At 49.8% G+C, this 20,274-nt stretch overlaps 1 protein-coding gene across 4 annotated transcripts; it reads right to left on the bottom strand.

Annotated features, from left to right (window-relative positions):
• Positions 1-20,120, bottom strand: RAE1 (ribonucleic acid export 1). 4 transcript variants are annotated; one of them, XM_004759908.3, is made up of 12 exons: positions 19,919-20,120; positions 17,267-17,363; positions 16,599-16,703; positions 14,233-14,325; positions 9,344-9,430; positions 8,346-8,432; positions 8,150-8,221; positions 7,200-7,307; positions 4,116-4,222; positions 3,958-4,033; positions 3,222-3,416; positions 1-451 (listed from the first exon to the last, which is right to left on the bottom strand). In XM_004759908.3, the coding sequence occupies exons 2-12, from the start codon at positions 17,354-17,356 to the stop codon at positions 365-367; spliced, it is 1,107 nt and encodes a 368-aa protein (XP_004759965.1). In that variant the 5' UTR covers positions 17,357-17,363; positions 19,919-20,120; the 3' UTR covers positions 1-364. The 4 variants fall into 4 exon arrangements, with proteins under 4 accessions (XP_004759965.1, XP_004759964.1, XP_004759963.1 ...); XM_004759907.3 differs by lacking the exon at positions 19,919-20,120 and adding an exon at positions 19,301-19,839; XM_004759906.3 differs by lacking the exon at positions 19,919-20,120 and adding an exon at positions 19,346-19,839.
• Between the last annotated feature and the right edge of the window lie 154 nt (positions 20,121-20,274).

Here is a 20,274-nt window from a genome sequence, read left to right as displayed (position 1 = left end):
GAATCTTCAAAATATTTTATTACAAAATACAGTACAGCGCTCATAGGATGTTTCCCAATGTTCTCGAACACATACACGGCTGAATGAAGCACGGCAAAATACGTGGCAGTCGCCCACAGGAATCTAACTTCTAGAATCATTTCAGTCCCCGTGGAGTTACAGAAGAAATCTGTAACAGGCAGTGGAATGGACAGACAGTTATCGTGGCCGGCGGGGCTCCTGACTGCTGATCGAGGACATTTTCTTCAGGGCTTGAGTCCACATCCAGGGCTGACAACCTACCAAACACTGGGACCCGAATCCGTACAAAGACGAGGCAGAGTGGAGAGGAAACAACTCTGGACAACCCAGAAGTCTCTGGCCACTATTTCTTATTCCTGGGTTTTAGCTCTTCGGCTGCATTACGCAGGAAAATGTAATTTTTCTTTTGGGGATTATAAAATTCGTGTCCCTAAGGGGCGAGAAAAACACACACAACAATCTTATCGTTAAAGTGTAAAAATCAGCATTTTATGGCACTTTGTATATGCCAAGTCCTGTGCTATGTACATATAATGTATCTGGGAGAACAAAACAGGTTTATGGAGGGACAGAAAAGCCAAAACATTAAACAAATTTAAACTTTGGTTTCAGAGGAAAGGTTAAGGACTTGGTGGCAATCTGTCTTCGGTGACCCACACAGAGGCATGATCTTTTACATTTTTTTCAGAGCTAAGGCCTCGTTAACCCCTCACTTCGATGCCGACATGACCGCTGCAGGAGCAAGCCGGCCCACACGGACCCAGAGAGAAGTGCAGTGGGACAGTAGGGGGTCAGTGGGTCTGCCCTCCAGGGGAGGCGGGAGGGGAGCCATGCGAGTCTTGGGGAGCCTGGAAATCGGGACCAGGATGGACTAAGAAGTTCCATGAAGGGCAGACTGAGGCCTTCAAACATCATCCCCCAGGGAAGAGCACCAGCGGCCTCAGCAGCTCTAAGGGGCATCCACAGGGATAGGACAGCAGAGGGGGCGGTTGGCAGAGGGGGCGGTTGGCACGGCAGAGCAGCGGGCACCTCAGGTGTCGGTGGACCGTCGCAGCAACCTCAGACCTTTCATCCCCTATGACTGCGATTTTATGCCCAAGAGAACTGTCCTTAAACCAGGAACAGTGTGAAATTCACAAAGCAACTCTTTTTAAGTGAAAAACATCACGATGTAAGTAACTCCGAGTAACTCCAGTGTAAGCGGACATGAACCGGTCGGACAGCTTCGTCCTGAGCGGCGCGCACAGCAAGGCGCCTTCTCCCCTCTCCCAGCCCACTCCAGTTCGCCAGCGCCCACACCACACAGCGCCCGGAGCGGCACCGCACGGGAGGCAGGGAAGGGGGTGGGCGGCGCAGCCCCAGGCAGCCGAGGCCTGGGCACGTGGACTAGGGCAGGCCCCGTGTGGAGAGCCAAGGTCCCGGCCACAGCCTGCTCCAGCCCCAGCTCGGCAGGACCGGACCAGGCGTCTTTTGCAAAAACTACACATGCGGCTGCCACAGGCGGGCGGACACACACGTGGCGCACTGGCCCCACGGACCGCCCGGCAGCGGGGCCGCTCAACGCCGGGGCGGACGCTACAATCCTTAGGGTGAAAGCAGCCACGCCCCAGAGAGCACGTGGTGCAGGACTCCTCTGACATAGAGTTCTGGAAGACGCAAGCTTGTCTACAATGACAGGAAGCAGGTTGAGGGTCGTGTGTGTGTCGGGGGCAGGATGGCGGCAACACGCATGGAAACTTCTGGGGGAGCTAAAACTGTGATCTTAAACAAGGAGGTTATCTGGGCTGTGGCGATGGTCTGCTGGGTACAGACAGACACCGAACGCACCCACCAGGCACGAGCACTGCTCCTCCGGGGCACCTCGGCAAAGCGGCTTCCAGAGACACCGCTCCGCTGCCCGGCCCGCATCCGCTCGGCCCCGGCGGGAGGGGGCTCAGGTGGGGAGGCCGGGCAGGCCGGGGTACTGCCGCTAAAGCCACCAGACAGGGCCAGCTGCCCTGTGCTTCTGAGAAAGAACCAAAGGAGACGCCGAGACCCCCATCGAGCGGTCAGTGACGGACTCAAAGGCGGACCCAGGAGAGGCAGCAAGCCCGGAGGCCAGAGCACGCGCGGGCCGAGTCACCGGCCTTCCAGCTCCTAAGGGAAGGCGCTCCAGGCAGGCCGCGCGTTCACACAGCCGAGGCGGGATGCTGGGAGGGAAGTGGAGGGCGAGCTCAGGAACCAAGTCAGATAATGAAGGGTCACTGGTTTGCATTGGGAGAACCCCAAGACGAACCAGTCAGCTCAGAGCTGACGGGGAAGGGCGTCCCCCAGGAGGCAGCCAAAGGAACGGAAGCTGGCAGGTGCCAAGCCCGCTGCCGTGGTTGTCAGTCGGGGACAACAAGGGTTCTCAGCTACAGCCCTGGCATGGCTGCGGGCATCGGTGTGTCTTACAGGCGGACGAGGAGCTGGTGGGCAGGCAGAGAAGGTGCTCGCAGGAGGAGAGAAGGGAGGGGTGCCGGGGAGTCTGGGGCGGGCGGCGGGCGGAAGGAGATGGCAGGGCAGAGGGGCTCGTGTGCGGATGGAAGGGAGACACCGAGGAGGGCAAAGCCTTTCTGGGTGAGGCCGGCGACCTCACCAGTCAGGAACCTGGGCAGCAAGGGCAGAGCAGGGAAAAGTCTGGAAGGCTGCTGCAGAGAGGGGGCTGGTGGTAGCCCGAGAAAAATGAACAAACGATCCAGGAGACGCAGCTGCTGAGAAGCTAACACGGGGGCTGTCGGCCAGCGGCCTGGAGCCCCAGTCCCGAGTCTGCTCCCCTTACCACCACGCCCGGAGGCCCCCAAAATGCAGCCACGACCCTGTCGGCCCCTAACCCCCTCTCCCAGATAATAAAAAAAGAAGCAATTTCTCCAGCGAAAGCCTCAACACCTGGCCCCACCGCGCCCCCTCACTCTCTTACCACTGCCCTGGGCCTCCCTGGAGTCTCTCTGCTTCTCGTCTCGCAATGACCAGACCCTTCCCAGGGGCAGTTCCCAGGGAAAAGGCTCCACAGGTATGACCCAGTCCCCACACCTTGTGAGGAAGGCTGGCTATGTCCCTTTGCAGGGATGGGACGGAGACCTTGGCAGGTCCAGAGAAGAGTCACAATTCAAGCCCAGGCCTTCCGACTGCACAGCCGGCGCCGCTGCCTCAGTGCGCCCGGCAGGCCCGCGGACGCTCACCTTTGACCAGTCGTAGCTGGAGGCATAGGCGAATATGTTTCCGTTGTGATTGAAGCAGCAAGCCGCTATCGGCTGGTCCAGCTGTTCGGAAGTTTTTAGTTTCGTCCTGGCATCTTTGTCCCAAAAGCTGAATCTGCCATCGGACCCCACCGTGGCAAGCGTGCCGTGGACAGGATGGAACGCGATCCCATTTACCTGCAAGGATTCACACGCGCACGATGAGTGGTGGAGGAGGGAGGAGAAACCAGGTTTGCACCGACGCGCCTCCTGCTCCGCTCCGAAACAGAACGGGCCGACTGCCCGCGGAGCGCGGAGGAACCAGCCGTGCTCCCGGAATGCCCTGGCAGCCCAGAACCGAATCGCGTCCCTTGTTACGAACACAAGGCAGCAGAAGTTAACAAGTACGCAGCCAGCCAGGACGCCAAGCAGTGGACCTCAGGAAAGCGCCGTCTCTTTCTCAGTTTCGGCTGAGCGTCTGAGCGGCCGGGCAGCGCTCAGGAGGAGAGGGAAGGCCCTCCTGAGGGAGCCGTCCGCTTGCACTCAGCAGCAGCACACAGACAGCAAAGACGGCCAATGTGTCACAAAAACAGAAAACCAGCATCTACAGTATAAGCCACCGGTCTCTGCCCGTGAACATGCACGATGACAGAGGGAGCTTTCCTGGCCCGTAATGACTCAGCCACCCACCTCCAAGTCTACTTTCTAAATCTCAAAGCTGAAGTTTCTAAAAACATACCGCATAGATGTCCTGAGGAGCTGAGGTATTGGTTCCGTTCGAGCGGTGACATTTGAAGGTAAAGTTATCTTTGGCGCTGAAAAGCAAAGGCTCAAATGAGTTTTCCATTCTGAAAAAGTCTCAAGTGGAAATTCGCCAAGTGAACCGAGCCCACTTACGGATTTGGGGGGTTGATGTAGTGAATAGCAACCCTCCCCTCGATGCTTCCCAGGGCGAAACCAGTCGGCTTGTTCTGTTTGTCTTTAAAAATAGCCACACATCGATGCTATGATTTAAAAGAAAAAAACCAACACAGTATGTTATCACAAAGTAAGATACAAGACTTCATAACCAAGTGAAGGTACATAACCACCTCATTTTTGGGTTTCAGAAGAACCAGAAACACATACAAATGCGACATGTTATTTCTAGTTCCCTACCAAGCAATATTTTCTACCTTTTGAGAAACTACCTGTACTCAGCCCCGAGACTTTATGAACAAAATCCAGAGCACGCGCTGTGTCTGCCCCTGCTTGGCCTTTGTCCCGCAAGGGCCCTGCTGTCCCCCCAGCAGTGCACATGCCCCCCGGAACCCCGCCAGGTCCTATTCCGGCGCTGGCCCAATTCACAGCCCACCACTAACCAGATGGACACCCTGCAGCAACTCGCCCGATGTTTCTGGGCCTCTGTTTCCCCTCAAAAGGAAACAGCATCTGCCTGGTGATCACAGGGAAACAAAGGTCACATGGGACAGTGGACATGGCCAGGACCTTCTAAACTGGGACCACACTATGCAGAAGCAACACGCTGCTTCGGGACCCAAACGAGGATTCTACTGAACTCTACAGAGGGTCCCATAAAAGAGCCCGTGACCCAGATGCTGGGGCAGAGGACAGGGCCTGGGTGCTCACTCCTACCTTCCAGTGTGATGACCTGGCCTCCTCCAGAGGACCACCCACCCTACCCAAACTGAGGTCTTATCTTCCGTGAGGAGTTCAGGAAGCATGGGGGCAAGGTCAGAGCCGGGGGACAAAGCCACAGAAGATGGAGATAGAGAGCAGTTTCTGTTATTGCGACGCTTGCTAAAGCTCACAAATTTCCTAAGGAAATGGAAAAATACATGCTAGCTCTGTTTCTATACCATTTGCCTTTTTATGAACAACAAGCCCGTTACTTTTGTGAGTGGAAAAAACATTAATAAAAAGAGGCAAAAGCCTGTAAGTCACCAGGAACCATGACTGTGCCTCCCATGCTCAGCACAGAGACCAGGGAACTGCACTGCCCTCACGGTTTCCAAGAACACAGTCCCACAGTGGCCCTATGCAAATGCTGAGGCCCTGCCTCGGCAAATGAAAGGCCAGGATGCCTGGCGCAGACAGTAGGAAGTGAAGGCAGTCACTAGGTTTTGTCAAGGAATCTGGGATTTACCCAAAGGGAAATGAGGAGCCCGTGCCGGGTTTTTAAGCACAGCTGTGGGAAGGTCAGATTTGCCATTGTAAGAGCTCCCGGACCCACGCATGAGGAGCGGACCAAAGGAGGGCCAAGATCTAAGCTCTTAGTCACACCAGGGACTCGGATTAGATGAGCAGGAGGGAAGGAGGGAAATGAACAGATTCCAGAACGCCCGCAGAGCAGAAGGGAACCTGGAGACCAGTGAGACGGGAGAAAAGGAGGAGGCAGATCAAGGACGCCGCCCAGATTTCCGGCTCAGACCAGAGCCGGGGGTCCTGTCTCCTGAGATGCGGAGCACATGGAGGAGAGGCTGCTGAGGGCGGCAGGCAGGAGCAGGTTAAGGCTGTTTGTTCACTCAGCAAACATTTGCAGAAAACTTCCATGCATCAGATCTGGTCCCAGGTGCTGGGGATGAGGAGGAAACAAACAGAAATCCCCGCCTCCCCTGGATTGACATTCTAGCGGGCGACACGAGACAGGATATATGAAACATGTATGCGCAGCTCTGTTAAGACATACACACACACACACAGTCTCAGGGAAAGCAACCAGGGAGAAGTCTGACGAGAGGTAACATCTCAAGACCTGCAGGAAGTGGTCCCAGGTTTGGTGTGAGATACTGCTGGGCTGAGATGCTGGGAGACATGCAAAGGAGCTGTCAGACCGTGGGTGTCCCTCTAGGGATCCCAGAGGCGAGGTCTTTTGGGGATCTGGGTCCCCCTGCCCACAAGGTAGGCCAACATGACGGCGAGGACAGGGATGAGATTCTGCTTCAGTAGAGAAGGCGGCAGGCGAGGGCAGAGGCCTGGGGAACCCCAACGTGCAGCGAGAACGGGCAAGGAAGACAAAGCAGCCACCGGAGAGGCAGGGGGTAAGAGGTGGGCAGTACAGAGGCCAGGAACAGGGTGTTTAAGAAGAGATAAGAACAGTCATGAAAGCTGCTCTGCTAAGCTACGATGAGGGCTGCTCAGCGTCCACTGGAATTATGGATGAGGAAGCCATCGGTGGCCAAGGCAAAAACAATGTCAGTGGAGTCATGGGGCAGAAGCCTCAACGGATTCGGGTGAGAAATGAGTGGGAGGTAAGGAAACCAAGAAAGCTCACGTGAGAGGCTTCACTGCAAAGGAAAAGGGTCCAGGTGGCATCGGAGGGTGTAGGGCAAGAGTTTGTTTTCGAGAATGAGACAGGAGCACGAGTCCGTGCTAGTAGGGCTGGGGGGTGCGGCAAGTGTGCAGACACCGGGGGGTGGGGGGGGGGGTCAACCACAGAGCCCCAGCACAACACGGGCCTTCACAGAGCACAGACCTCACCTAACTGGCAGGAGTAAGGCAGGGAAAGACACAGGTGCAGGCAGACTCCTAGATTCCCCAGGAAGAAGATAAGCAGTTCCCCACCATGATGTTCTCTGAGTAGGAGCTGAGCTGATCTGCTGAGACAAAGGCCAGAGGAGGGAGAGCCCAGGAGTGAGAAGAGAGTGAAGAAAATCTAAGAGTCTGTGGCAGCCAGGAGACTGCCGGGAGAAGCCTGGTGGTGTGTGGGCCCCGCAGAGGCAGAGCTGAGGCTGGACGCTAGGATCCGACAGAGCCCGTCGTGGAGGCCACCGCTGTATACAGCAGCAAGATGACAGAGAAGTCAGGCTCCTCCAAGGCTGGCCAGTATCCGCTCACAAAATACGTGCACTTGTATCCTTACACTGACCCCTTCGAAAACACTTCTTGGTGTCTGAAAGCACATCAGTACTGCCCACACGGGCCCTGAACTGCGTACGACACCCAGTAAGCACGTGCTTCCTAACCGGACAGGTGACTCGCCTGATGCTTCAGTGGAGACTCTATCCTCCTGAACTCGGATGGTTGGTTCTCTAACTGGTAGACAATCAGTCCTCTCTCTGCAGTGGCCACCACAGCCATAGGGTAGATCTAGGGAACAGAGGAAAGCAAAGACATGCTTAAAATGAAGGAAAGTGTTATTTTCTTTTAATACCAAAATATCAGATCCTTGTTTTTAGACTCAGAAAAATAAGTCTGAATTTTCTTAAGTTTAAAAATCCAATGATACCACAATACTCTTCATGAAAACCCAGGGCAATAATTATTTCAAAGTAGAACATGCATTTTTAAAAGCATAATTTTTTAAAACTATAAAACACAGGATTATTTTTAAAAAACATGGAGGAATATGGGGTGCCTGGGTGGCTCAGTGGGTTAAACCTCTGCCTTCAGCTCAGGTCATGATTCTAGGGTCCTGGGATTGAGCCCCACATCGGGCTCTCCGTTCAGCAGGGAGCCTGCTTCCTCCTCTCTTTCTGCCTGCCTCTCTGCCTACTTGTGATCTCTGACTCTTAAATAAATAAATAAAATCTTAAAAAAAAAAAAAAAAGACTTATAATCAAATGGAGAGAAAAAGTTCTTCTGTTTCTCTTCCACTCAGTCCCCAAAGATCCAACACCACACCACACAGTCGGTACCCACTTTCCTACGTAAAGTAACTGTTATATATATACGTATGGTACGTGGCTCCCAAACATCTTCAAATAACAAATGAAAAAAAAAACTTGACAATCAGTATTTGGTATTTGGGGACAAATGCAGCACAAAAATCTCCCAATTTAAGGTAACTGAGGAAATTGGAACTACATCCTCTGTGTGTTCATTATTCAAGTTAGAGGGATTTTTAGATCACCCGCTAACTGCAAGATGTCACAAGGTAAGAAATCTGTATTTCTCTTAAGAGGACAGATATGAAGTTAGAAATTCCTTACCACATCGGCACAGTAACATCTTTCAGGGAGCTGCAGAACCATCATAGGATTTGATGATCGTGTATCCCAAAACTAAAATTTAGGAAATAAAAAAAACACCCCGTAAGTGACCATTTCAGAGCTATCATCCCAACAGTGGAAGAATTCACGTCGCTCCCGGCCAGGCCATGCAGCCCCCCTCACTGGTGTATCAAACCTTCAGAGTCTTATCCCAACTCCCGGTCATCACGCAGCTGTAGTTAGGCGCTTTGATCCAGTGTACGGTCTTCACGGGGGCATCGTGCTTGCAAGACAAAATCAAAACAGGTCAAGATAAATGTACCTACGTGCTAAGCACCTTCAGTTCTAGAAACTCAAAGAGAAAGCACACACTGAAATACTGAGGTCCTACCAAACACCAAAGGACATCCAAGCCCTTCCTAAAGACCGCTGACACTCAATTTCACCTGAGAACCTATAGCTACGTTCCATCCTGACAAACGTTCATTTTACCTATAATGAGAGTCAAAGTAAGTCCCTCCCCAGGGAAATACTCAGAAATAACTAGTACAGTTTTATCTATTGACTCAGGCGGCGCGAATGAAGAGATCAAAGAGGAGCTTCTGGCAGCCAGTCACACTTACTGGGAGCCCAGAGTAAGCAAGGTCTTTCTGAAAATGGTTTTGGGTCAAGAGGCCCTTCCCAACCAGGTCGGACCCTCTGGGTCCTGCTTCTCTGAGCTTCATTACTTCTGCCCTTCGTGCCCGCTGCTCCTGGTAGACTAAGAGCTCCGGGGGCGTGCACCCCTACTGGCAGTGCCTGGCACGGAGCAGGCGTTCAATACTCGTCCAGTGGACCAGTGTCCAAATGCAGCTGGTAAAAGGCCAGCCACACATGGCTGTCAGAACGTCAAACACAGGAATGTTGAGGCCCATCTGGAACATCTGTCTTTTACAGGCGTTGACGGCACTAACTCCTTAGGACGCCCCCCTCACCTATACACATACGGAAGATCCACGACAGACCGCCTGTGAAATGCCAGCAGGAGTAAGAATGGTTATCACCTTCGTGTTACTCTGATGCTAAAGAGGTTTCTGGAAAGCTTAAGTCTAACTGATTTGGTAGAGTCAACTGCAGTTTTCTATACTAGAGAATTAGAATTTAAAATTCATCACCACCCCAGGCACCAGCCTTTCTGGACTCAGTGTTTATTACCTGTGCAATCTGTATTGCCTGATTACTGTTGAGGTCCCACATTTTGGCAGTTTTATCACATGATGCTGTAAATACTTTGCTCCCATCCTGAAAGAAAAATCAAGAAAATCTGTCATTCAAGAAAAAAAAATATATACAATTTCTATTTGTCTGTTAGGTTGATCATCTTGAGGCAGGCTTTGTTTTGCAATTTTTATTTTTCTAGTTATTTGGGGGCCGGTGTATTATAAACTCCACTGTCATATACAAACACATTTTTTGCCCTATTTCTTTATTACTGATTAATTTTTCTAAGAGATACCAAATTAACAGAATAAAGAAAAAAATCAAACAGCATGGGAAGTTACAGAGGGAAAATGAAGACTCCTGTCCCTGACCCACTCCGTTCTCAAGGGCCACTGACTTCCTTCCAAGAGTAGTTTTTGCAAATCCTGCATCCCATATAGTACCGGGGGCCACCTACACAAATTTTTTCTTGTTCTGGTTAATTCCAAGCCCCCCCCCTTTTTTAAAGATTTTATTTACTTATTTGTCAGAGAGAGACAGGCAGACAGAGTGGCAGGCAGAGGCAGAGGGAGAAGCAGGCTCCCTGATGAGCAAGGAGTCCAATATGGGACTCGATCCCAGGATGCCGGGATCACGACCCAAGCTGAAGGCAGCTGCCCAACCAACTGAGCCACCCAGGCGTCCCAAGCCTTTTTTTTTTTTTTTTTAAGATTTTTCCTTACTCAACAGAGGAGGAACAAGCACACCAGCAGGCAAAGCAGCAGGCAGAGGAAAAGGGAGAGGCCGGGCCTCCGCCGAGAATAAAGCCCAACCTGATGCTTGATGCCAGGACCCTGGACCATGACCCAAGCCAAAGGCAGAAGCTTAACCGAGTCACCCAGGCACCCCAATTTCAAGCCTCTGTTTGACCATAAGTTGCAAGAATGAAACAACGACCAGCTATAAACCTTGCACCCAGAATCATCGGTGGCGAACACTCTGCCACAGTTAGTGTGTTGCGCTCTCTGCACACGCACGTGCATCTGCTATCAGCATGCGCTTGTCTGGCTAGGTCTCTAATAGCTTTCTGAAGTGCACACCATAAAACTACACTAATTTTCAATAGTCACTGGTCCTACGGAAACTATAGAACAGCTTAACAAATTAGCAATCATTGTGTAGTGGTCTTAAAAATATTTAAATATAAAACTCATAAACTGGTCATACATTTTTTTTTTAAGATTTTATTTATTTGTCAGAGAGAGAGAGAGAGAGAGCGAGCACAGGCAGACAGTGGCAGGCAGAGGCAGAGGGAGAAGCAGGCTCCCTGCTGAGCAAGGAGCCCGATGTGGGACTCGATCCCAGGACGCATCATGACTTGAGCCGAAGGCAGCTGCTTAACCAACTGAGCCACCCAGGCACCCCGGTCATACATTTTTAGAAAGAGAAAAAACTAAATGGAAGTCTAGGGCAGTGGTTAGCAAATTTCTTCGGAAAGGGCACATCTATTGAGTATTTAGTCTTTACAGGTCTCTGCTGCAACTCCATAACTATCATAATAGCTTGAAAGCAGCCACACACGTTACTTACATGAAGGAGCATGGCTGTGTGCCAATAAAATTTGATTTACAAAAATACACAATGGCCATATCTGGCCATATCTGGCCCATAGGCCATAGTCTGCTGACCAGTGACCTAAATTATCTCATCTCTGGTTTCAAAGTTTAAAGATTTACTGCCATCCTTCCTTAGCAAAAATGTCTTCCCATAAAACTCACCAGTTCTCCAACTAAAAGAAAAGCTAAAATCTGTTTTTTTTTTTTTTTTAAGATTTGTTTATTTGACAGATAGAGATCACAAGTAGACAGAGAGGCAGGCAGAGAGAGAGAGAGGGAAGCAGGCTCCCCGCTGAGCAGAGAGCCCGATGTGGGACTCGATCCCAGGACCCTGAGATCATGACCTGAGCCGAAGGCAGCGGCTTAACCCACTGAGCCATCCAGGCGCCCAAAATCTGCTTTTTGACCAGGGGAGTTGTAAGGATTGACTCCATAAATGCTTAGGATACCCATGTACGTCGTGGGCTACCCTGAGACTGAGCGACACACTGGCTCTTGATGTCATTATAAAATGCCCATCCTACCAGCCGCAGTGGGCACTACGGAGCAGCAGCGTGCCTGATCCGCGGCGGTGCAGACACCGAGGCTCATCTGTCAAAGGGCCAGGGCAGAGAAACGGTACTTGCAAGCGCTCTCCAGCCAGCTGCTCCCCGCCCCTTTGCTATGGCTACACAGCAAGCCATGTTCCTACAGCGCCCAAGAAATCATCTCCACCAAGTTTGGTTTTTATGCCTCAAAGGTATCTGGCTCTTCTGTGCTTCTGTGCTGTTGTCACAGGTGTAGCTTCCTCTCCCGACCGCTCTTCCCACCTCCCACGCCAGCCCACTCCCTTTCCTGGAAGCCTCTGAGGGAGGCGGTCCAGCACCTGGGCTCTGGAGCCAGGAAGGTCTGGGTCTGGGCCTAGACTCAGCCATTCACCACGCTCCCTCCGACAAGTCTGTCAACTAAGCCTGTGCCAGTCACTTTATGTAGATGCAGTCTCGCTGCCACAGAGTTCTACCATCTGCGGTTCTGTCTGTCCTGACAGACCAGGAGTTCCATGAATGTGGTATACGCCCACCTTGCCAACTTCCCTTTTCACTATATCCCCAGGGCTTTAGCGCCCTAGAAGAGCCTGATAATTACCTCCGTAATTAAATACCATCTGCCGTAATTATTATTACCTTCATTTACAAAGGAGGAGACAAATACAGGGAGATTAAGTAACCTGACAAAGTCAAAATGCCAGGAAGCTGGAGCCCCAATCTGAACGTGGGCCTGGGCTGGATGACACAAAGCCTGAAGAGTTACAGGCACACGGCCTTCTTCTTCTTTTTTTAAGATTTTTATTTATTTATTTGACAGACAGAGATCCCAAGTAGGCAGAGAGGCAGGCAGAGAGAGGAGGAAGCAGGCTCCCCACTGAGCAGAGAGCCCGATGTGGGCTTGATCCCAGGACCCTGGGATCATGACCTGAGCCAAAGGCAGAGGCTTTAACCCACTGAGCCACCCAGGAGCTCAAGTTGTATCTGCAATAAATGCATCACTTTTCAAACTGTTTTCACAGATCTATTATTAGTCTCATAATAACCCAATCCGATAGGTCAAGCAAACATTTTGCAGATGACAAAAATGCTCGGAGAAGCCTATCACAGCTCATGATGAAAACAGGAGCCAATTCTAGGGGCGCCTGGGTGGCTCAGTGGGTTAAGTGTCTGCCTTCAGCTCAGGTTGTGATCTCAGGGTCCTGGGATCAAGCCCCCCTTCGGGCTCTCTGCTCGGAAGGGAGCCTGCTTCCCCCCTCTGTCTGCCTCTCTATCAACTTGTGAGCTCTGTCTGTCAAATAAATTCTAAACAAAACAAAACAAAAAAACAGGAACCAATTCTGGCTCCTAAACCACCTCAAAACATTAACAGGAAAATAATTTCTTAATTATAAATTAAATAAGATCACATAAATGAATGGTGTCATTTGAAAATGACAACATAAACTAAGAGGAGTCTGGCAATTTCTCACAAAGTTATACATAAAATCGACATAGGACACAGCAATCCCTCTAGGAGATATTCACCCAAGAGAAATGAAAACTTTTGTTCACAGAAAACCCAGCACACAACGGTTTATAACGGTGTTATTCGTAATGACCAAAATGGGAATCAGTCCAAATGTCCTTCTCCTGGTGGCTGGGCGAACAAACGGTGACAAAGCCACACAACGGGCCACCGCTCAGCATGAAGGACAAACTACTGACTGACAGAACGACCTGCATGGGTCCCATACGTGCTGTGCAGAGCGCAAGAAGCCAGACGCCAAGGGGACGCAGTAGAGGACTGTTCACGTGACACTCTGGGACAGGCAGAACCACAGGGACAGAAAACACATCGGTGGTTTCCAGCGGCTAGAACTGAGGAGCATGTGACAGAAGGGCAGGAAGGAATCCGCGGCTGGTGTTCTGTATTGTGACAACTCTCTGCGTTTCTTCAAAATGACAGAATTATGCACTAAAAAGGTTCAATTTTATTGTCTGCAATTCTTATCTAATGAACCTGACTAAAATTACACAGAAGGCCTGACAGGGGCCTGGAGGCTTAGCTTCCTCAGCACGAACGTACATCTGTCTGCCCGTTTTCTTGCCTCTGCTGGGTTCAGCCGCTGGGCCGCGGTGGCAGGAGGAAGGCTGGGCTGTCACCATGTTGCCTCCTCCTTTAGGAAGGCGATGGGCCCCTTTACAGCCTCCTGCTGTGGCTCCCCACTTACCTTCCCTGCTGCTGCCCCCTTGTGAACGGTCCCTTCATTACAGTCTCCCCAATCAACGACAAAAGCTCAGAGCCAGATAAACTTGAACATATTTGTTTACATTACTGATGCTCAGGATTTGGGAGGAAAAAGAGAATCCCCAAAACCCAAAAGACTTCAAATGCCTATTAACAGAAAATGATTCTTTTTTCCTCTGGGATTTATTTTTGGGGATACTAAACTTTTCATTTTAAAATGACATAAATTCACGGCAGAAAGGTAGGAATGGCTTCCAGAAATTATTCAATTATTCGCTTAAGATAATGTGTCAATAAAACAATGAACTTTTTATGCAAGAAGAACTTTCAAAAAAACCAATGCTAACATTAACTGACTGTATCACGAATATCAATACATTATTATACTGAAAATCAGAAACTTAGAATTCCAACAATGTGTATAAATACACAAAATTCGTGGTTCAGGTTATATTAATGTAGAAATATATACATACTCCCAGATAACATGGGATTTTATATTGTAGAAAATATGAAAAATGGGATGACACTTACATCGCTCCAGCAGACATCTAAGACAGGCCCTGTGTGCATCTGCTGGGCTTTTGGAATAGTCTGTCCACTATCTTGAACTTCCCAGCAGCGAACCTAGAGTGACATGAAAAATTAATGCAAACACAGCACCTCGTGACCTCTTACATGCACAGAACACCTAATAATTAATGGGTGCGATTTAAATATACACAAACTTCTCGTATCAACCTAATTATCTAACTTGAAGAATAAAGCTACTGAGGGCCGCCTGGGTGGCACAGTCAATCAAGCGTCCGCCTCATGGTTTCGGCTCAGGTCACGATCTCAGGATCGTGGGACCCAGCCCTGTGCTGGGCTCCGCGGTCATCTCAGAGTCTGCTTGAGACTCCCTCCCTCTGCCCCTCCTGCTCATGCTCCCTCTCTAAAGTAAATAAACTTAAAAAAAAAAATAATAATGAAGCAACTGAACAGTCTACTCCAGTCGCTATTTTCCTGTATTTCCAAGCCATCAAAATATATAAATTCTTTTGCTTACACCTAAAACTGCAGATAAATTTATCACATTTATGAGATGTATTTGTCTTCTAAAGGAGAATGTCATCCATTACCATTCAGAGAATCAAGACCAAAGGGGAAACTTACCTTTCTTCTCTGAATACACTGGTTTTTTACAGTTTTTCCTGATTATAAACATAACGCATTTTACTTAAGAGATTTTGTAAATATGACAAGAAAATTTAAAAATCACCTTAATCCCACCAGACTATAGTTAATAGTTTGTTGCGCTTTCAATGTTTCTATGCACACATATTTTCATCAAAAACCTAGATTATAGAGTACCTTCACTCTTTTAACTGAAACTTTCCTCCCTTGCATTATGAATTGCCAATAAACAATTCATGTTTTTCAGCAATAAATCACGTGGAGTCTTTCCAGAACTACATGTAGAAGCCAAACCTGCTCAACCATGACTACCTTCCTCTCCTGCTGTTCTTTCCTCAATCCCCTCACTGCCCCTCTGTTGCAAAAAAAATCTCCCAAAATTTTAAAAATGCTAGTCCAGCACACAAACATACCATAAAATACATTATTTGATATTATAACTTTCAAAACTTCCACTAGCATGAAGACTTTTTAAAATGAGGTTGGGACACCCAGGTGGCTCAGTCAGTAAAGCATCAGCCTTCAGCTCGGGTCATGACCCCAGAGTCTTGGAATCAAGTCCCACATTGGGCTCTTGCTCAGTGGGGGCAGGAAGCCTGCTTCTCCCTCTGCCTGTCGCTGCCCTTGCTTGTGTGCGCTGACAAATAAATAAAATCTTTTAAATAAAATAGGAAGACAATGCAATACAATGAAGTAGTAGCAGACAGTGGCTAGGAATACAGATCCGGGCCCACATTGCCAGGTCTGCAGCCTGACGGCCAGTCCCTCAGATGCAGGAGCTGGGCCAGCTACTCTACTCTACAACCCTAAGCTCCACATTCCGCATCAGAAGAGAGGACAACAGGATCACAGTGCTTTCGCTGTCAAGAGATTAATTCAGTTATGCACGTGAAGTACAATACTTCACCCCAGAGCGGTACAATACTGCCTCAGAGGAGAAGCACCCAGAGGCAGGGTATAAACTTAAGGATTTCTGATCGATACTGCCAACTGACCTTCAGAAGAGCTGTGCTTCCACACCTACCAGCGGTACATGGAAGGTCTCAGCTTTTCTTTGCTGGGACCAAGTGTTATTTTTTTAACTTTTCATTTTGTTAACTTGGTAGAGTCCATCACAGAAGTCTGAGTTTACCTGCTTATGAGTGTGGCTGAATGGTTCAAGTTCACGCTAACAGGCCACCTGCACTCCTGCGAAGTGCCTCTTCATGTCTGCTGACTTTCCCACCAGGGTTTTTTTTTTCTTCCCCTACCAGAGTTTTTATCTTTCCTTCTGTGCACTGTGATTTCTTGTCCTTTTTTGTACACAGTAGGTTAAGTGTAACGTCTTTGCAGGATTTGTGCCATATCCAAAGTTGCAAAACTTTAATATCTACCTTAAGAACATTTGCAGGATACCTGGAAGTTTATGTATAGCACCATGGAGAACAGTCATTCTCAATGCCACTACATGTGACTTGGAAATCCATGCCAAGTCACTGAACTAGGGCAGGAGTTCTGAGTGAGGCCTATGACCATATGACCACGCTTTCATAACAGACGTCAGTGTGACAGGCAACATCGCCTGCTCAGAAGGGCCACTCCCTCTAACTGATTTCTTTAGAATGGCCGTGAATAAGCTTTACCTTTGCTTCATTCACTTGGGAAAGAATGGAGCCAAATGGAAAGCTAACCTCACCCATACAAAGAAATAAGTCTTCTAGAACATGCGTGTAAGGAAGACTTACATCGTTAGCCCATGATCCTGCGATAAGGAAGTTCCCAGGCAAGGTTGGTGGGCTAAAGGACAGACAACCAATGCTGTCATCAGGAGAGGATGTTACTTCAATATCCTGGGGGGGAAAAGTCAACGTTACAATGTATGCATCATCGATTTCATTCAAAATTGTTTTCCTTCTCACTGAACACTCATGGCGGATTTTCCTTGTGCTAAGAACTCAGTGAGTTAGACCTCTCTTGCTTTGATCCAAAATAGGAGTAATAAAGAAGCTAGTGGAAGGGCTAGCACTGCTGGGACCGGAAGCCGCACTCTCAATGAATGGCCAGGATGATTTCCACGTGCTGGCCCACTGGTTCACTCTGGCCCTAAAGTGTTCAATCAGAGTCATGGCCTGACCCCACCCCAGAGGAAATTCTCATTCAACAGTTGTGGGCCGGGCCCTGGGAATCCACAATTTTAATAAGCACCCTGCTAATTTAAGCGGTGAAGAAAGTCGGGGGGACAGGACACTACCACAAGAGACACTGTTTCTGTGCTCCAAGTTTGAGAAAGTGGGCTAGACAAAGATTCAGAGCTTTTGCCCCAAAGAAGGCTCCCAAGCTATCTGGATCTCTCTCATTGTGGGAAACCCTGGCCTGTAATTTCATACAAGTCCCATGAAGCTTCATGAGGTACCTTCATAGGGTTGTGGTTATCTGTGCTTGTGCTGCCAAACATGCTGGTCCCACTAGTTCCAAAACCCGAGGTTGTCCCAAACAGACTCATTTTGGCCCTAAAAAATAATAGAAAATGTTAAGGATAGGTCTTTTCTTCCATAATCAATATCACTGAGAGCTAATATAAAGCCAATTAGGTCACAGAAGGGAAAAAAAGACTCTAAATGACTTGATGTCAGGTTTTTCTCTTCCAAAGTGATCTAAATAATGATCACCAGAGCACCTGGGTGGCTCAGTCGGTTAAACATCTGCCTTCAGCTCAGGTCAGGACCCTGGGAGCGAATCCCACATGAGGCTCTCTGCTCAGCGGGGAGCTTGCTTCTCCCTCTCCCTGCAGCTGCGTACTTACGCCATCTCTCTCTATGTCGAATAATTAATAAAATCATTAAAAGAAATGCAGAAAGTGCTTTTTAAATATGTACTTTTAGAAGAGTTTTTGACATATAGAAAATTGTACAGATAGAGTTCCCATACACCCCCATACCGTTTCCTTATTTTCTTTTTACATTTGTCACCATTAGTAAACCAATACATTACAGCAAAGTACTTTTCAATCACCAGCTAGAAGATAAATTCACCCCTTTCTTACATAATTTGAGACACTGAGCTTTGCACCAGGAATGTAACAATAAACCACAGAAGGCCCCACTCTTCCAGGTCTCCGCTCAGTGAGAGTTCACGTTCTTCTTAATAATTTCTATACTCTGGCTTAGGCCAATTATTTCTGCATGATGTTACTAAGAAAAGCAAACGGTCCTGGCAAAGATTCAGCGATTTCTCTGTAGGAGGAGTTTTAAGAAGTAATCCACTCTGGTGTGACTGGGTACCAAAAGGTCTGGTATTACATTCTGGGCAACACAGAATGGGGAAATTGCTAGGGATTTTGGAAATGCACTTGGGATTCCCAACTTCAGGAACAAAATGAGTGCTGATATCCTGGCCAAAGCAACAGCTCTGAGCATGTTAGTATCTTGGAAAGCAACTCTGTGAGAGGAAGTGGTATGTGCCAGCTACTTGTGTCTCAAATGTGAACTTGCACTTGAAGCACTGGTTAACTGCATGAGTGAACAGAGGAATAACTGGGCTTGGACAGTCAGAGTCTAGGAACTAGCTATGTGGCTTTGGGAAGGTTATTTAGCCTTGATTTTCTCATCCACAAAAAGAGTCTCTGACATCTGGTTCAAGGAATCATGAAAACCAAGTGAGATCAGTCGCACACCCGGTGCCCGAAAATTCTTTCTTCTGTCCCTTTTGGGGATGAATTTAGGGAAAGAGCAAGGGTCATTCAAGTGTTAGTCAGCATATGTGGACCACACACTATGCAGGGCATGGGGAACCCTCAAGAAGTTCAGAGGACATCTCCAAGCAATCTCCTCGCCTGCCCCGCTTGCTGCATTCCAGCCCTACTGCTCTGGGGGCACCCTTTCCGCCTGTGACCACAGCAAACTCAGCCCTGCCCTGCAGGATTCCTACTATCTGTTCCTATGACTTTGGATGATCTGCCCTACCCCAAACCTCCAGCTGCCTCAGTTGGAATCTTCAGATCCCAATTCAGAAGTTGTCTCCTGGGGCGCCTGGGTGGCTCAGTGGTTAAGCCTCTGCCTTCAGCTCAGGTCATGGTCCCAGAGTCCTGGGATCGAGCCCCGCATCGGGCTCTCTGATCAGCGGGGAGCCTGCTTCCCCCTCTCTCTGCCTGCCTCTCTGCCTACTTGTGGTCTCTGTCTGTCAAATGAGTAAAATCTTTAACAACAACAACAACAACAAAAAGTTGTCTCCTGAGAACGCTGGGGGGATGCGGGCGGGGATGGAGATGTTCTCAATCTCTGGGGGTGATGTTCAGGTAACTGTATTCAACTTCCCAAACACATCAAAAGGCCCAGTTTTAAGTGGGTGACAGCAGGTAAGCTGTACGTGAATAAAGCTGTTAGACCTACCTTTTCCAAAAGGTCACCTGCTCAGAGGCTCCCCTGCCTTCCTGATTTAACATACCCACCCTGCCATACCACCACCCTGTTTTCTTCGTAGCGCCGGTCACGACCTGGAATTGTGTGCCATCAACCTCTTCCCCGGGAAAACGTCAGCTCCAGGAACAGAGGGCGGTCTGGACTCCTAAGATACGCCCGGCCCTCGGCAGGCGCCTGGGCCAAGGCGGCTGGTATTTAACAGACCCCGGACGGGGGCGGCGGGGGGCAGCACTTGGCGGAGGAGGGCAGAAACAAAGCAACAGAACGGTTTCAGAGGAAAGTGCAACGAAGATTAGCGCGGGAGACCGAAGGGGACGGACGCTTTTCTGCAAGACCGGTCAAGGGAGGCTTCTCCGAGGAGGTGGGAGCTTGCGTCCGATGAGACAGACGTGTCAACGGGAAGAGCGCAGACGACAGACGCTGCCATCAACTGTGACCCTCCCGGTGCCTCAGTTTCCCCAAGAGAAGGACGAGGGGGTGAGACCCGGGGTGACCCCGGAGCCCCTCCCAGGGGCCAGTAAGGAAGCTCGCTAACCGGCCGGCTCGCGCCCAGGTGCCTCGCCGCGCGGCCCACTCCCCCGAGGGGGGGCGGGCGGCGTCGGAAGCGCCATGGCTGCGGGGAGCGAGGAAGGCGGCGCGGGGCCTACCTGGGAGTCACGCCGCGGCGGAGAGCCGGTGACGGGCAGCGGGGAGGACTCGGGAGCCGGCGAAACCGCTGGAGAACCGAGGAGGAGAAGGCGAGGTGCTGGGCACAGAAATCCGAAGGGCCGAAATACCCTCACGCCGGTGGAGGAAACTCCCCCAATTACCGCGGAAGCACCGCGCAGGCGCCGAGGAGCCACTTCCTGTGTCGCCCGGAAGGCAGGTAAGAACGCTGCTTCCCCCGCCCACGAGGCGACAGCACATGCGCAGAAGCGCCAGTGACGCCGAGGAGTCCCCGAGCCAGCAATTTGCCGATTGGTCAAAAGTTGGTGGGGCCGCCTCCTTGTTGCCAAGCAACCGT

This window comes from Mustela putorius, unplaced genomic scaffold (genome assembly GCF_011764305.1).
Source record: "Mustela putorius furo isolate JIRA1106 unplaced genomic scaffold, ASM1176430v1.1 tig00003972_pilon_pilon_pilon, whole genome shotgun sequence".
Lineage (NCBI taxonomy): Eukaryota > Metazoa > Chordata > Mammalia > Carnivora > Mustelidae > Mustela > Mustela putorius.
Note: the sequence above shows the minus strand (reverse complement) of the source record. Positions and strands in the feature narration are given on the sequence as shown.

Excerpts from the sequence above, each read along its gene's own strand:
- RAE1 (XM_004759905.3), bottom strand. The coding sequence starts at position 19,294 with ATGTTAAATCAGGAAGGCAGGGGAGCCTCTGAGCAGGTGACCTTTTGG. Across the intron at positions 17,364-19,241 it reads CAGGTGACCTTTTGGAAAAG|GGCCAAAATGAGTCTGTTTG; the intron begins GTAGGTCTAACA and ends ATTATTTTTTAG. Across the intron at positions 7,308-8,149 it reads GATGTTACTGTGCCGATGTG|ATCTACCCTATGGCTGTGGT; the intron begins GTAAGGAATTTC and ends TCTGTTCCCTAG.